General features: G+C 39.6%; 1 protein-coding gene across 11 annotated transcripts in view; it reads left to right on the top strand.

Annotated features, from left to right (window-relative positions):
- DLG2 (discs large MAGUK scaffold protein 2) overlaps positions 1 to 18845 on the top strand; it is a 2032915-nt gene that overhangs the window by 1684065 nt on the left and 330005 nt on the right. For all 11 annotated transcript variants that reach the window (XM_063094161.1, XM_063094165.1, XM_063094169.1 and 8 more), the window contains one exon: positions 10313 to 10469. In XM_063094161.1, the coding sequence (XP_062950231.1) occupies positions 10313 to 10469 (157 nt within the window). The remainder of the gene's footprint in view (positions 1 to 10312; positions 10470 to 18845) is intronic.

The raw sequence follows: 18845 nt of genomic DNA on the forward strand, positions 1-18845 counted from the left end.
TCCAGCCAAAGAGAACAGCTTGATCAAAGACAGTGAGGAACAACCTGGCATGAGAAGCTGTAGCTGGACGCTTTGTCTGATTGAACAGGGCTGCAAGGGAGCACAGGGAAGCTAGGTGTTGGAGAGGCAGGTGAAGGTCAAGTGATGGGGATCTTTGAATGCCTTGCTTAGAAGTTTAGGCCTTATCTTGAGGGCCTATAGATCCCTAGAAGGCTTTTGAGCAAGAGAGGATCGTGGTCAGATATGTATTTTAGGAAGATGACTGGAAACATTTTTGTAACTTACTTCTCACTACTAGACACAGCCTCTCACCATGAATGTTTTGGGAGTTGACTGGAGTGACTTCACAAGCCCCAGAAGCTCCAAGTTCAAGGAGAAATCCATTAACAGCCAGGAAAATGCCTTCAGGTAGAAGGAGTCATTTTCTTTTTGAATCCTGAACCCTCTTAAGCCATCTGGTATAAAGAGGAAAAGATAGCCCCTAGCTCCCCGCTCCCTCTCCTGAAAATGTCCCAGCTTAGAGCATCCTCTGAGACTCCAGCCAAACAGGATTATGAGGCTGATGATCTGCCACAGCTGGGAGCAGGTCTTTCCAGCTTTTTCCCCGGTTATTCAGCATCCAAAGGTTTTATAATTATTAAAGCTTTTTACACCACATTAAGAGCATATTTTGTCTGGGTGATGATGATAAAGAGATAAAGTCCTTTTAGGAGAAGGCTGGTCACTCCTTGCTGTTGGCTACTTTAGTTTATTGCTCACTTATTTCTTATTTATAACAATGATCCTGTTTCTGGATTTTTATAATTGTTTGTTTACATGGGGCTCCTCCCACCCCAGGCTCTTTAATCTTTGCATTCACAGTGCCTAAGGCAAAGTAGATACTCTGTAGATGTTTGTTTACTGGAAGGTTGGATGGATAAATAAAATATATTTTTAAGTGAGTAGATAACTTTTAAAAAGAAATACTGATATCATAATATCACTCATAAGTGAACAGGCTCCATCTTCTGTAGTTCATACTTAAAACCTAGTATGAAATCTGAAATTGGCAGACAGTGAGCACCTATTATGTACTAGGTATTGGAGATGAAAAGCGAGAGGCATGGTCGCTGCCCTCAAGTTGATTACTCGAGCTGGAGAGGGAGCAATACAGTAAACCAATCCAGTGTGGTGAGCATTGTTATAGATACATGGAGAGAATGCTGGGGAGTCACCCAACCCAGCCTATGCTGAGCAGGCTCAGGAGAGTGTCAGGGATGGCTTCCAGAAGATTGAGATCCCTGAGCTAAATCCTGAAGGAGGAATGAGAGTTAGAAGTTCGTTCCACTGTCTGTGTATGAATGTTGTATGATAATGACTAGTAATGGACCTAAGCCATCTGAATTCTGGATGATAAATAACACAGCGAATTAGGGCCCAAGTCATTTCAGTATAAAAAATATTTGGGTTATTTATAAATGGGTGTGTGAGTTCATCTATTCAATCACCAGGTGTTTATTGAGCACTCATCTAGGTGTATTGGGAAAACCCAGAAATGTAAATCATGCCACCATAACTCCAGGAGATTATGATCTCACTGGAGGCCACGAAGCCCTCACTCACAAAATGGTTCATAGAAATGCAAGGCATTATATTCATCAGACACAGCATCATTGGCCTTGGCAGTGAACATGCAGAAGTGAGAGCTGTAGCTCAACACGTCTAAGAATGGCTCATTATGAAGACAATAGGCCTTGAGCAGGTCTAATACAAAAGGGAAAAAAACTTACAACACAAGGGAAAAAATAAAAAGAAAAGGGTATTCCAGAATGGGAGAACTTGAAAAGGGAAGAACAGATAGGCTGAATGTGGAATATTCAATCGACTTAAAGTTACAGAGAATCACCACGAGTCAAGTACCACACTGAGCACCGTGGAAGAGAAAAACATGAAGCAGACATCAAATGTGCCATAAAACTTCAGACAATGCAGAGTCTCACACTGGCAGCCCCGTAGCTGGATCCACAAAAGAGACATAGGAGAATTTAGTTTGATATGCACCATGCTTTTTTTTTTTTTTTTGTGACTGGTAAGGGGATCGCAGCCCTTGGCACAGTGTGGTCTGCACCATGCTCAGCCAGTGAGCGCACCAGCCATCCCTACATAGGATCCGAACCCACGGTCTCAGCGCTACCAGCGCCGCACTCTCCTGAGTGAGCCACGGAACCGACCTCATGCTTTTAATTTTTAAAAAATTATTGCAAACTTAATATTTTGGAAAATTCACATAAAAATCTAGATTCTTGGCTTATTTTTAAAAATTATAGAATCTGGCAACGTTGGTCAACATTCCTGCTTAGAGCAATTGCCCAGACTTCAGCTAAAGCAGCACCGCCCCCACCCCCTTCAGGTAAAATGTGTTCCCCAGTGGATTAATCCACTTTGTGTGAGACAACACATTCAAACTCTGTCACCCAGTTTGCTATGACCTCTTCTCAGCGTGCTTCACTTATCTGTGTTATCTTCTCTATCTCTGTGGACTTCAGATTTTATCATCCCTGGTTAAAAATGTATTGGGAAGGAATGACATTTGCGTAAATAATTATAGCATGAAGTAGAGGTCTACATCACTGTGGGAGTTTATCTATTCATTCAGTAACTGTTTCCTGAGTTCCTGCTACTTGTCATGCATCTTGCTACTGCTGGGGAAATGCTGGTGCCAGGTCTGCAGAAGTTCGCATCCTATTGAGAATGGTGGATGAGCAAACAATCACTGCACACAGTGGAAAATGCTGCAATATATTTATGTGTGCAAGACACAATATGGACCCAAGGAACAAGTGATCACCTGTATGTGGGGGGTCTGAGAAGGAACACTTGAGCTGAGTTTTAAAATCATCTGAGCCAAGTTATAAAGCAACACGTCAAACTCAGGGAAGCACAGGGAGTTTGATGTGGCTGCAGCATAGGGTGGCTGAAGACATACAAGCAGGCAAGAGAATCAGATTTGCACTTCAGTGGGGAGAATGTGTTGGAAAGATTAAAACTAGAATAAAGGAGACTTCAAATTAGGAGCTATCCTAATGATCAAAGCCTGAAGTAGAGGTGATGGAAAGGGAGCGGTGGATACCATGGCATTCAGAGAGAGAACAGTGCAAAGCAACATGTGATGAAGTTTGGAAGCATCTGGTTCAGAAGATAGGAGCTAATGGACATTAAAGTGAATCCTTGAGTGTCAATAATTCTGGAAACTATATTCTGTAATATAGGGTATATTAATCCCTTTTTAAAAATTCAAGTCTTCTCCTGGCTTATATAAAGTATGTTTTAGTTTAGTTTTGTTTTGTTTTTTTATCTTCATTGTTTTAAGTTCTCTCTCCAGCTAATGGACAAAGCACTTGACTTGTAGTGAAGAGACTATCTCTGATGCTTACTAGCTCTGTGAATATAGACAAGCTGACTTATGTAAGCATCAGTAAAATAGGACTTCTAACATTTCACGGGGGTTTGATCCTCTAATAGGAAAATTCCACATGAAAACAAGTTAAAATTTACATTTTAATGTTGGGTTATTAATATAAGAAGTTTAAATTAGAAAAAGTAAATCATTTGGCCAGTGCTTAGGATATTTTATTTGCATACCATTTGACAAATTTATTTCTTTGTAATTTCTCCTCATTATTTAAATAAGTATCATAACACACTGTGCTATAAAATTCCATTTTTAAGAAGGCATCTAAATCTTATAAGTTGCAAAGAATTCCAACAATACTGGGGGACCTGAACACACCTCTCATTATTGGACAGATCATCTAGGTGACAAATCAACAGAGTAACCATTACTCTTTCAGAAGAAGAGAAGAAATCTGTGGTTATCAGAGATGGGAGGGGGAGGGAGAGGGGGGAAGGGAGAGATTGGTCAAGGGGCATAAAGAATAAGTGGATTTGTAACAATATATATGCTAGTAATATTGATCTGATCAACATATGTCAATGCTGAACCCCCAAAATATGTATAATCAATTATGATTCAATAAAAATCAAAAATAAATAAATAAATACATAATGGTCAAAGGACCTGAATAGACATTTCTCAAAAGAAGACATACAAATGGCCAACAAGCACATTAAAAAATGCTCAGTATCACTATTCATCAGAGAAATGCAAATTAAACCCATAATGAGTTATAGTCTCACCCCAGTTAGGATGGCTATTATCAACAAAACAGAAAATAATAAATGCTGATGAGGATGTAGAGAAAAGGGAACCCTCCTACATTGTTGGTGGAAATATAAATTGGTACAACCACTGTGGAAGACAGTATGGAGGCTCCTTAGAGAACTGAAAATAGATCTGCATTATGACCCAGCTATCCCACCACTGGGTATATACCCAAGAGAAATGAAATCAATATACCAAAAAGACACCTGCACTCCTGTGTTCATCACATTGCTAACAGCCAAGAGATGGAATGGAATCAACCTAAATGTCCATCAATGGAAGAATGGATAAGAAATAAAAAAAAAAAACTGTGGTATATATACACAATGGAATACTATTCAGCTATAAAAATAAATGGTATCCTATCTTTTACAGCAACCTGGATGAGACTGGAAACCATCATGTTAAGTGAAGTAAGTCAGGTACAGAAAGACAAATACCATATGATCTCACTAATATGTGAGTAAAAAAAAAAAATGTGGTCCTTATAGAAGTAGAGAGTAGAATAATGGTTACCAGAGACCAGGAGGGGATGGGCATGGGGGGAGGATAATTGTTGGACTAACAGGTACAAAACTATGCTATCTACCCTAAATGAATCATTGTCCAGTATATGCATGTATTGAAACAACACACTGTACCCCACAAAAATAAATATAAATAAAATTGAAAAAAATAAAATAAATAAACGGTGTCCAGATAAAATAAATAAAATCTACTGTCACTCAAACATTATGTGTTTTATGTCCTTATGGACAGGAAGCAATATATCAAAGTGCAGGAGTCACTAACAATGCCCCCAGTTGGGTAACATAGATAAGTAATGGGGAATGATGTTTCATAATGACCTTTCAAATCTGCATCCTTTCTGCATAAATTCAAGTTGAACATGTAAGGATAATTTTTACTTTCATAGGAATCATGTTCTCTCCCATTTTTAAAGTAACATACAAGATTCCCTCCATAAAGTTTTCACTTTTCCATTTTTGATAGAAGCATGAGTATAAGAAATATTTTCCTTTCCTCTTAACTTTGCAAGAACTGCAAACGTGTGTAACTGACAGCTTTTTCGTCTGAGAAACATGAGAAAGAGGTTAGACTGTGATAAACTGGAGAATGAATGCCCCTTCTAAAGAAGGCCACGCTCTGACCAGTTGTTGCTTTGCAGCAAGATTGAGAGCCAGCATAGTTAGAATATCTGACTTTTTTCATATGAAGCCACAAATCCATATTTTATGTGAACTTTCTTAATTTTTAGTATGAGCAACTAATTCAAAAATTTGTAAATACCATGGGTCAAATTCAGCCTCCAATTTGCTGGTTTGCAATCTCTGGAATATATCATATGCTAGACTTTGGGATTTTGAGTCAGAAAATCTGCGTCCTAATCCTGCCTTTGCTCCTTAGTAAATTCAGTTAAATACTTGGGCAAGTAGTCTTGTTTCACTAATCTAAAAAGTTGTCATAGTAATTTCTTCACCAGGTTGTTTATTTTTCTCAAGATTTTGTTACAAATGTGTTCAAACATAAAGAAAAGTTTAAAGAATTTTACAATGAGCATCCATATACTCTCCACCTAGATTGCACCGTGAACATTTTCCTACTCTTTCTCCACATACCTATCCGTCTACTCAATCGCCAATCCCTTGCTTTTTGAATTTGTTTCAAAGTAGTTGCAGGCATGGGTATACATCCTTCATTGGTTGTTTTGAGAAACAGATGTTTCGATGCACATAAAGCATCAAGCACAATATCTAGCACACAGGCAAATGCTACAGTCATAATTGCCCCCTCCCTTCATCTATATTACTATCTATAGCATGAATATTGTTGGAATCACTAAGAATGTGTGCATATTCATACTGGGGAAAACAGAGAGATTTCTAACAGAGATTTTCATCAAAATCCTGTTGCCTCCTACCTTCAAAATGTGTCCAGGACCTGGACTTCTGGCTTCAGCCGAAATAGAGTACTCCTGTTCTTCTCTAATATTCCTCCTTATTAAAAAACAGCAACAACAAATAAACAAACAAAAAGCCTTGGACATGATAAAACAAACAAATGTGGAAAGATTCTAAAAGTTGGAAGGAAGGCAGCAGATTGGATAAGAAAGTAGCAACACTGCAGTGAGCTCCCTGGACTTTCTCGTTGCTTCCTTTATATTCTGGATGGAACACTGCAGAGCCTGCAGCCTGGAACTGCCAATAGTCACAGACCAAAAATAAAGCCCCCTAGACAAAAGACTGGGGAAATGGCGGACTAATAAATAGATCAGGAAACTTCTGATAATACTGGCCCTATGCTAAACAAACATCAAAGGAAAAACTGTCCCCTCACCCCTGTGGTGTCAGTGGGCTGTGCAGAGATCAGGACTCTGGCCCTACCAGGATGCCAGGAGAGGCATTTATAAGACAGCCCTCCACTTTTTCCACCAGGATGCTGTCAGTAGGCAGAACAGGAGCTGAACGTCCACCCCCAAATGGCAGCAAGTAGGCAAAATAAGGTGGCATGAGATAATGCTAGTTGATGTTCCACTTTTCAGTACAGAGCTGAACTTCCTCCCTCACAGAGACAAGGAGGCAGAACAGGTAGATCAAGGCGGTTCTAGTCAGCACCCCATTTTCTCTCCCCTATTGGTGTCAGTGAGTCCAAAGGGGAGCTGAGCTTCTACCCCCACCCAGTGGCAATGAAGTAGAATAAGTGAAATGCTCCACTTCCTACCCTCCCTGTTGTCACCAGGGCCAAGTGGAGAATTGAACTCCCATGCCCACCCAGCTGCAATAAAATGGTGTGCTCTACTTTTGCTGAGGCGGTATCACCAGGTTCAAGTGGGGAGCTGAATATCCGTGCCACCTGGATCTACATGCTATACTTAAACAGACTGACTACCTGAAAGAAAGATTACATAGGATTGAATATCTCACCACTTAACACCCAAAGTGTCCAGGATACAATAGAAAATCACTTGTCACACCAAGAACCAGGAAAATCTCAACTTGAATGAGAAAAGACAATTAACAAGTGCCAACACTGAGATGACACAGATGTTGGAATTATCTGACGAGAACTTTAAAGCAACCATCATTGCTTCGATGGGCAATTATAAACACAGTTGAAATAAATGGGAAAAAAAAAAAAGAAAGAAAGAAGGAAGTTAGTTTCAGCAAAGAAATAGAAAATATAAAGAAGAACCAAATGGAAATGTTAAAGCTGAAAAATGTAATAACTGAAATAAAAAACTCACTGGATGGGCTCAATAGCAGAATGAATATGACAGAAGAAATAATCAGTGAATATGAAGACAGGAAAACATGAACCTTTGAAAAGCAGAGAATTAAATCCAGCTAGTTGCAAAAGAGGAAATCAGAGAGATTCCAAATGTGAAAAGGATTCAATGTGCCATTACTGACTGGAAGATAGAAGGAGCTATGTGACAAGAAATGAGAGTGGTCTCTAGAAGTTGAGAGAGGACCCTGGCTAATGGCCAACAAGGAAACAGGTCCCTCATTCTCTGTGATGGTAAATTTTATGTGTCAACTTAACTGGACATGGGTTGCCCAGATATTTGGTTAAACATTATTCTGGGTGTGTCTATGAGGATGTTTCTGGCTGAGATTAACATTTGAATCAATAGACAATAGAGTAAAGCAGATTGCCCTACCCAGTGTGGCTGGGCCTCATCCAATCCACAGAAGGCCTGAATAGAACAACAAAAAAAAAAAAAACAGAGTAAGGGAGAATTCAGTCCCTCTTTCTGTCTTCAAGCTCAGACATCAGTGTTCTCCTGCCTTCAGACTCAGACTCAGCCTGAGACTATACCACTGGCTCTCCTGGGTCTCCAGCTTGCCAACTGCAGATCCTGGGACTCAATCCATACACACACACAGATACACCCACACACCAATCATACACACATACATGTATACACACATATATGAATCAATAATAGAACCAATAGCATATATATGTGAGATATATATGTCCTATCAGTTCTATTTTTCTGGAGGAATTCTGACAGTCCTACAACCAAAAGAAACTGAATTCTGCCAACAACTTAAATGAACTTAGAAACAGATTTTTGTCACAGAAATTCCCAGTAAAGTTCAGCCTGGCTGACACCTTGACATCAGCCTGTGAGATCCTAGACAGACAAACTAGTCAAGCTCACACAGACTCTGACCTACAGAAGTGTAAGGTAAAAAAGGTTGTTTAAGGTACAAAATTTGTGGTAATTTGTGACTCAGCAATAAAAATCTTCATCTGGCTTCATCTTTTACCAATCTCCTCCCCTCATTCACTCAGTTCTGTCGCATTGGCCTCCTAGTTCTTCCTTGACAACACCAGGCACTCTCCCACTTCAGGGTCTCTGTATTGGCTGTTCCCTCTGGCTACAGTGCTCTTCTTGCTCTTCCTTTAGATATCTTCTTGACTAGTTTCCTCCCCTTCTCAGTCTTTTCTCAAATGTCACCTTCTCAATGAATCCTACCCAGGCCGACCCCTTCTACAACCTATCCCTCTTACACTGCTCTGCTTTTTCTTTTTTCCTCCAAATTACCTACTGCCTTATAACATACTGTATAATGAACTTATTTATTTCACCTATTGCTTATTAGTTGTCTGCCCTCATTAGAATGTAAGCCCATGAGGGCAGAGATATTTGTTTTGTTTGCAAACATTCTGTGCACCAGGAACAGTTCCTGGCACACCGGGTGCTTACAAAGTATTTGCAGAATAAAATGAGTAACGTCTATGTCAATTTACCTCTGACTTAATGCATCGCCGCGTAACATATCATTTACAGTTCAAGCTGTGTTATACATTTTATACATTTCCTCATAATAAGGCTAAACACAGATATAATACATCACTTTATGCATGAAAATGTGATGACAAATAGCAAACTCTTTGTGTGAACATTAGTATAAAAAGATATTGGATGGCTCTTTACCATGCTTACGTCATTAAGAGCAGGAAAATAGAAGAGGAGCTTGAGTGGCTGAAAATGTGATGTTTGGGAGAGGAGGTGGGTGACACCTTGATCAAATCTGAGGCTTGCAGAACACATTTTTAAAAACTGTTGATGTATAAAATTGAACTAGATGTCTATTAAGCCCCCTTACAGTTCTATAGTTCTATAATTTTCTGGTCTCTACACAAATTCAGATAACTGGTGGCTCCAGATTTGATCTCTTACCTTTTTATTGATGACCCTCAAATCTACATTTGTAGTCCTCTCTGGGGACCCAAATTTCTATCCTTTGTCTCCAGCTGCTTTCTTATCATCTCCACGTGATATCCCACCATTACCTGGAACTGAGTATGTCAAAATCATATTCATCCTTCTGACTCTGGATTCCACTCTCTTCTCCTTTTGCCAGCTACTTAGATGCTGTCTCTCCTCCTTCTCCGTTGCCTGAGTCCATCTCTGGACCCAGTCCTTCTTCCTTCACATTTTCTCTCTCTTTGCCCTTTCTTCCCATTCTCCCTGCTTTGCCCTTATTCAGGCTGTCACTTCCCCACACCCAAATTATTTGGACAACATTCTGTCTCCCATCATGTCTTTGTCTCCCTCTCCATCAACCCTACATATGACCATCTTTTAATTTTCCTAAAATATTTAAATATTCTTAATGCCTCAGAATCTTCCAATGAGTCCCTAATGCCTATAGAGTAAATTTTAATTAACAGTCAAACAAACAACAAGCCCACAGGCTGGTATATAAGATCTTCCAAGATCTGGCCATTCTATCTAGTCTTCTGTCCCCAAAGTCCCTCCCTCTTTTGGATACATTCATGCTACTGAGTACTAATGTGGTTCTCAATATAAGAGTAGAAGTTTTAAACAAAGGAAAAGTAGAAGTAAGTCTCGCCTTAGAAAATGTTTTAGAATTAAGGAATGATTTTGCATGGCATTTTGGTGGTTGTTACAGAGAGGAACTCAGACATCTGCCCTGATATTAGCCTCTTTATTGAAGTGCAAATTTATCTGACTTTGGGAAGCCATTTTCATAGGTAGTGAATTGCTGGTATCATAAATCCCAGTGAAAGTAAAAGCAAACTAAATCTTGAGTGGATCACCTTGTAAGCGGTGTTCTCCATTTGTTTCTGCAGAGAGCCCCGCAAGGTGGTCCTGCACAAAGGCTCCACTGGCCTGGGCTTCAATATTGTGGGCGGAGAAGATGGAGAAGGTATTTTTGTATCCTTTATTCTGGCTGGTGGACCAGCAGACCTAAGTGGGGAACTCCAGAGAGGAGACCAGATCCTATCGGTGAGTGTTTCTCTTTAATCTTCATTCCCTCATGTCTGACACCATCCATGAAAAAGTCATTTTAAATTATGACTCCAAAAGCACTTCAGTTACAAAAGAAAAAGGGATGAGAGCATTATGGCTTCAGATGCATGTTATGGTTCAAATGGTGTTCAGGTGCTTGATGGTTGTTACGCTAACTTCCCTCAGGTAAAGGTGAAGGTGCTAGTGTTTTCTTTTAGATTTTCTGAGGCATGTTTGCACCAAACAGTCCTTTGAGAAGCTTGCCTTTTTTAAATGGTATATTACTTAGTTTATAAAAATACAGATTTTTTTCCCCCAGAGTCATGACCATACTTTAAAAACTGTACCTTTCTAATGTGTATAGTTTGGTGCATATAACTATGTAAGAAAATGCATAAGATAATTCTATACACAGTTTGCTGATGGTGGTAAGTGGGAGCAGTGGCACCATTTACCTAAGTTCAAGAATTACCAGCAACAATTTATTAAGCACCTATTATTTATCAAGCATTTTATAGAAGTAATATTTAAGACCACTTCATTGAGGGATGATTGACATACAAAAAAGGGTACGTATTTAATGTATACAACTTGATGAGACTGGAGATATGTATACACCCATAAAAACATCACCACAATTGATGTCATAAATGTATCCATCACCTCCAAAAGTTTCTTCCCACCCTCTTTATTTATTATTTTATGTGTGTGTAATAACACATAAGGTTGACCCTATTAGCAAATTTTAGGTATACAATATGGTATCATTAACTATAGGTACTACACTGTACAGTAGATCTCTGGGATTTATTCATCTTGTGTAACTATAAAAGTAATTATTAATTGTCACATCACTGTAAAAAGTAGATGTATCCATTTAAATATTACCAGGATCACATAGTAAATAAGGCAATCAATCAGAATCATAGTCTTAGAAATTACAATTCACAGAACCTAACAATTTTTGAAGTTCAGATAGCATATCCTTTTTTATGTATAACATTTGCAAGGACATTCAATGATGAAAATATTATCTGATTTTTTCAATTAAAAGGAAAGCAGGAGCATTTCTCCTTTTTATTTGGCTAAAACTAATTTTTATTTGGCTAGAAAGTGACTCATTGCAAGGCTTATTATTGTAATTTCTTTGGTTAACACTGAGAGAAAAGAATAAACAGGTTTGACAAGCTCAGGCATTACAATTAGGGAAGAAAAATGTCAGAATAGAATTATTAGCAATGGAATAGGGATATAATACTTTGCATCTACAGCTCGCACTGGACATAGAAGGACAAGCTACGCCTTCCTAGAAATCACAAAACAAAAACTCTAAATAGAAATCAAGACCTAAATAAAAATTCAATATACATCACTAGGTTATGAAAGATTAATTTGCAAATAAGTCATGCTAACAGTAATGTAGTAAGTTTAGAGAAGAAAAATAGAATCCCCAGGCAAGGGGGCTGAGGGTACGTCTCTCCTCTCAATTGATCTTCATAGAGGAGACACTCATGTAATAGGCAATTACCTTTGTAATCAGGGGCAGAATGTTTATTCTTATTTTCCATAATTATTCTCCCACACACACTATAGAATATTCCTAGATAATTTATTTATTAGTGGCTTACTATGTGCCAGGTATCATATATACATAAATACCTATATGTACACATACATATGTATATATATATATTCTCATGTTTTTTTGTTTTTTGGTTTTTGTGTGTGTGTGTGTGTGTGTGTATGGCACAGTGAGGAAAGAGAGGAGGCAGTAACACTTAAAATAAAGTATGTCATATTGTAAGTAATGAGTGTTACTACGACTATTAAAAATTCTACCTTAAGAATGTATCTTACATTTTTTTGAAAAGTGTCAAATAACCATGTAGAAAGAAGGCCTCTTTTAGATAGTTTGAGCTTTTCTTTCTTGGGGACAGGGCTTGGGGACTAGGTTAGCATTTCCTAAAGAGTGTTTCATAGAATACTGGAACAGGATTGTAATAGATTGCTACTGTAATAGGTTCCTGGGACCGGGTTTCTTCACTGAAGAACTTCCCAAAACATCTGTTTACCAGTGTGCACTGAGAATCTCCTAGTGGCAGATAAAGTACATGGTTTTCCCAAGCATATTTGACCACTAACCCCTTCTATAAGGAGCACCTCACAGGCCACCAGTAGCGGGAAGTGTTTGAGTACGTATTTTTATAGTTCCCATAATAGACTTTTCCTGAGGTAGTCATTCTTGCCTGTACAGAAAAGGGAACTTGCCTTTTATCATGTTTTAAGATTGTGGACGCCATCTAGTGTTCCTGCATTGTCTACACACATGGCTTGGAAACCTGAAGTTGGAGGTTACTGAAGCTCCATTGTAGGGATTTATCCCAAGCCTCCCCACTCCCCATAAAGAAATCATCACCATAGGCTACATTTCATACATGTACTGTGAGTGATCTCTTCTCTCTAATTTCTCCTTTCTGTATTCTATTTCTCAGGGATTTGTTGTAGAAAGAAATCCAATAATTGAACCATCTTCTTAAGGTATTAGTGGAGGAGAATTTAGGGCATTCAGCATGCAGTCATATTAACTAGTGCAAGAGGCTCCTCAGGCATTCTTCCTGCAGAGAAGAAAATAGAAATGCTTCTGTTATTATTTGTGTCAATGTTTTGTTATGAAAAAATGTGGAGCAGAGCACATAGAAGCAATACCCCTAGAAAGAGGTTCTTTCTTGTCTCTCCAAGCAATTTTAGTTTATTCAATTTTCAAGAGTCTAAAAAAGTTAGCCCCAGCCAACTTGCTAACCCCAAAGCTCACTCTTGATGGGCTCTAAGTATTTAGCTGTGTTCCGCGATACATGGTTGGAAATGTGTGTTGCCAGAAGTGAAACGCTGCAGCTGTTGAGCTGAAGGTATAATAGTAACTGCAAATTTTCAAATTACAATTTAAATTCCATTGTTGATTTAAAAAGAATAAAAATGAATCACAGCTCACTTGTGGGTTTCAATAATTCTCAGGTCACCTTGCTATCTTCATGTTTAGAGCCATGTGGAAGGGAAGAACTTTATTTGCCAAGTCTTTATTGTCAAGTTATTCAGATAGAATGGGAGAACTATATACCCTATTCACCATCCTGGGGTATTTATATTGTAACCTCAAGTGACAGCTCTAAAGTCCTTCTGATGTTATGGCTTCAATCCAGCCCCCTCCCACCAAAAAAGATTCCCCAAATTATTTCTTGGATTCTTTGAAGGAGTCCCTTTAAGAGCTGGCAAATCCCATTCCTTCTCATCACCCTACAACATCTGCCATGTCCTTTCTCCCTGGCTCTGTCTCTCAGCCCCATAGAGAAGCCTTACATTTATAATTTTCATTGCTTGAGAGTTTCTGCTTAAATAACTGTCTCGGTGTTCCTGAAACCAGTGCTCCTTGAGATACCAGAGAGAGTCTGAGGCCTGCACAGACTTGGGGACAAGGGACATCTCCATACCTCTGTGCTACTTTGTCACCTTGTCCCTAAAAGCACAATAGCTTAAACCAGAATTCTTACAAAATCTCTGACATAAGCAGCACCTTCAGCTTCTCCTCATCTTCAAAACTTGCCGCCACACAAACTCCAGCAAAACCCCACCCTCCCCTCAACATAAGTATCAGTGCCAGCTCTAGTAAGCCATGACCAGGAGAGCATTCCTTCTACCCTAGCTCCACCCACGCCACCTCCCCCAAAAGAAGGGCAACAAGACCCGGAGACCAACACTAGCTCAAAACAGCAGTATATATTTCCAAACTCAAATGACTCATCTACATTCAGGTTAGCGGTTGTATTAGTTCGTTTTTGTTGCTTATAACAGAATACCTGAAACTGGGTAATTTATAAAGAAGTGAATTTATTTCTTACAGTCTTGGAGATTTGGAAGACCACAGTCCAGGAGGTGCATGTGGTGAGGGCCACCTTCTTGGTGGTGGCTCTCTACAGCAACACAGGATATCACCTGGCAAGAATCACAAGAGCAAGAGAGAACTCACCTTCTCACTTGCTCTCCTTATAGAGCCGTTAGAACCACACCCATTATTCCATGAATGGATCAATCCATTCATGAGGACACAGTCTTCACAATCTAATCACCTCTCAAAGGCCCCACCTTTCAAGGACTATAATTGGATTTCACACCATTACAATGTAACACTGTTAATTGTAACAATGGAGGTCAAGTTTCCAATACATAAACTTTGGGGGACACATTTAACCCACAGCAGGAGTGAAGTCAAGGTTCTTCCAAGAAAATAGGTAGATCTGTCCTTTGTATACAGCTTTGTAACTGAAAGGCCCATCTTACAATTTTGCTCAGAGTATCTGCTGAAGGGAATACTGAACATCTTTAGCTTGAAATACATTAAACAATATGTATTTTTTTTTTTTTTTGTGAGTCCCCATCCTGCCCCTGTTCTTTTCATCAAGATTTCAGAAATTGTGAGGTCCTGTATCACCGGGGCAGTCTGCTAAACAACTTTGATGTAAAATCTAACCAAGTGGAGTTGATGATGTTTTTGAAAAGGTAACAACTTCTTGCCCTAACTCTTCCCAGTTAAATTCAGGTTTCTGGTCCAGAAACCACGCAGAGGCTATCTCCCCAAACCACTGAGCTTGCCCCAGGCATCCGATCTCTCTACTGAACGCACTCTCTCTGGACCCACTGACTCTTTCATCTCTGGCTTTTGCCTCTCTCAATTGTGGAGCCCACTCAGACTTCTCCCCACCTAACTGGACCTTTCCTCCTGCCCAGCTTAGAGCCTACAGCTACCCTGATCAGAGGGCCAGCTCAGTTAAAAACAGGTGTGACAAGGGAAGAGGCTCCAAGGGAGAGGCTGTTCCTCAGCCTCAGCTTCAGAGCCCCGCCATCCAGCCTGACTCCTGGCTGCCTGCTAGAGGGCAGCCAGGCCTGGCTACACCCTAGGAGGCCTTTGTTCCTGTTGATAGCCCAGTGCATGCAAATGTCCCCAATCGGGCCAGCCCGTGGCACACTCAGGAGAGTGCGGCGCTGGGAGCGCGGCGATGCACCCGCCGCGGGTTCGGATCCTATATGGGAATGGCCGGTGCACTCACTGGCTGAGTGCTGGTCACGAGGAAAGAAAAAAAAAAAAAAATGTCCCCAATCATATACAAACTTTCAGCAAATCTTTCAATAAGCACATATGATCATGTACTTTCTCTCCTATCTTTAAAACCTTCCAGAGGTTTGCTGTTGGTAAATTCTTAACACGGCCTAAAAGGTCTTGCCCCTGCCCACCTGGACGGCCTCATTTACACCAATTTTCTGCTCTCACTTACACTTCAGCCTCCCTGGCTTTTTCTTTATGTCCAGTGAGGGGTACTATTCAAAATATTTATCAACTTAACATAGCCCAAGCACCAGTAGATACAATGAATGGCCATAGTGCTGCAGCTGCAGGATTGTGAAGAGGTAGAGTCTTCCAGGCAGCTAAGGTTGTGGGCCACTCAGGACAAACCACATGGAAGTGGTTCAGTGTTGTAACAAAAGGAATAGCCGTATTGATGGATTAGCAGCAGCCTTGTCCCTTGTGTGCAGAGCTCCCTCCCACTACTGACCTGTGCATGTACTGAATTTCCTCTGAAAAGAAACCTGAAGGGAACAAGGACCTTACATTACCTAAAAGAAATGCGAGAACTCATGGATTGCCACAGGTTTTACTTAAGAAATATCCCTATTGTCTGACAGAGTTTGGCTGTGTAATATATGTTAAATGAATTAACTCAATAAACTTTACGGGCACAGTAGGAAACCAAAATTAACATTGCTACTTTCTGATCACATTTCTTAAGCCCTGCTTATTCAATGTGTTGTTAACACACTACATGTCACAACTTGGAGGGGTGCAGAGAAAACAGTACATTGAGGAACATGCACTTAAAGTCAGACCTGTAAGAGACAACCCACGTGATGACTCCTCGAGGATTTAGCCTAAGCAGTGTTCCAAAGTCTGAAATTCGGTTCAGTGATAACAGTTCAGCTTTTCTCAAAGGGGTATTTATAAAAATGTGTTCTGTATAATACAGATCTGTGAAATGCTCCAAGAAAAAAGTATGTGATTAAATAAAGGATCTGAGAAGTCCTGCAGCAGATAAAGAAGTTCTGTTAAAGTATTTTCTAACTTTATTTAATCTAAGAACTTTTTTTTCTTCTGGAATACAAATTAATATCTAATGAAACATGTTTTTTTTTGGAAATTCTGCCTTAAGCTAATCTCCAGGAAAATCCAAGCATACAGAATTTTTTTTCTTAGAAAGAGTAACATATTCACCTTAAAATTTTGTTTGCAAAAGTCAGGGATTGGGGCGGGGAGAATGCAACCCATATAAGACCAAAGAACTATCCTCCTCAATCTGGAAAGATCCTCCTCAAACAGAAGTGCGACTTCAGGAGTAGGTGCATAGAACATTAAGTAAGGAATACATACAACTTATTATCCTATTCACAAAAAAAAACCAATTGGCAGAGATTTACTAAGCATCTACTAAGTGCCAAAAACTTCTAGGTACTGAGGATACAACATAAAAAAAAAATTAGTTTGTGTTTTCAGTTCACATATAGCCTCAGGAGACAGATACATAAACAAGTTACAATATAACATAGAAATGCTGACGGTGACTTCTGGAGACCACACAGGTGTAAAGGTGAGGCTATCTTTAGCCCAAACTGGGAATGTGGAAAGCCTTCCAGAGAAGCTTCCCAGCAAAGAGGGTCCCAAGGAAACAGAACAGCGGAGAACTAAGGATAAAATGCCTCATGTTTTTAGGGTATCTGCTTCACACAAAGTGCTGTGCTGAGTGCTTCACTATGATTTCATTGAATTCTCCCAACAACCTTGCTGCGTTGAAGGCTCAACGAAATTACATAATTTGCCCAAGATCACACGGATAATTCAGCGATGACAGTGGCATTTGAACAGCTACTGCTTCTGATTTTAAAGTTATGCTCTTTCTGCAATGCTAGCCTTCAGAAAGAAAATTGAAATTGGCAGTTTGTTTATGTCTGAAGCTGTCCACACTCAAAGGCCAGTTAGTGATAAAAACATGATAGCCTAAAATAAGAGAGCATTTACAAGGAGACATATGAGCCATCACAGGGAGCCATTGTACACACAGGCTGTAAGACTGAGGTGACTTAGAAACAACATCTACATCTTCTGAAGCTTTCCTTGAGGGCAAGACTGTGTCTTATTCATCTGCTCGTGCTCCTTGATTAATTTAGAACCCAGCTACTGAGCAAATCTTTAATGAATTAATTATACTTGACCATTTCTCTAAAAGTAACTAGGAATCCTAGGGATACTTTCAGTTGTATTCATCTGGACCCCTGGTCCACTGGACCCTTCTGTTCTGAAGATGTGGAATATCTTAAAGTGTTTAGCTTTCTGCCAATGTAATATCTTTTCCAGTGCAGGCAGATCCTTTCCTAATTGACTAATAGAAATTCACATAGATCAGAAAGGTGTTAAATAATTATTCTATTACATACTAAATGCTAAAAACATGATTTGTATAAATCTGTTTATGACATATTCTCTTATTTCAAAAAGATATTTAGCTGGTTAAGAGTTCCTATATAAGCTTCAAAGGGTGGATTAACATCTGATCCTGTGCCTTCTCTGTGTAAACATTAAAAAATGTGCTATGATAGCTGACCTCAGATAAAGAGAAAACCTTGCAAAGAGATCTCAAGTTTTAAGGAAGGAGTGACTGTCAACTGAAAGTGGACTGATTTTTAATTCCAATTCGTTTTGCCTCTGACTAACCTATTTTGTTAGCTAATCCCTAATGACCGTTACATTTGCATCACCATTTATGTGCACAGAGTTCCCTACTGGGGACATTATCTCATTTGCTCATGATAGGATCCCTTCAGGATAGGCAGGAAAATGATCCCTTTGCCATTTTACACAAGAAGAAACTGAGGAGTTCAGTGATTTTCTAACTCAGAGCCAGTTAGACTCCAGGCACAAGCCTCCTTCCATAACAACCGGCTCCCTTACCTGTCATGCTCACTACTCTAGGAATGTGCCTGATGGGAGCTTGGATGGCAAACTTACCTGCTGGGGTTCTTGACTGCAGACAACAGACAGTAGGGTAACAAACAAAAAAGGAATTTATTGGAAAAGTAACAGGTTTCTTCCCATAGAATTCCCATAGGATCTTCAGGAAGACTGGGGAACCAGGCTCAAAAGCCAAAGAGGAAATCCTGCTGAAGGTTGGTCTGTGAAGGATGCTTCTTTGGAGGCCATCACCACTGGCCACTCATGTCTAGGTCACACTGAGGTGAACAAATCTCTATCTCTCCATGCACCTTACACCTTAGTGT

The sequence above is a fragment of the Cynocephalus volans genome, chromosome 4, assembly GCF_027409185.1.
Source record: "Cynocephalus volans isolate mCynVol1 chromosome 4, mCynVol1.pri, whole genome shotgun sequence".
Taxonomy (NCBI): Eukaryota; Metazoa; Chordata; class Mammalia; order Dermoptera; family Cynocephalidae; genus Cynocephalus; species Cynocephalus volans.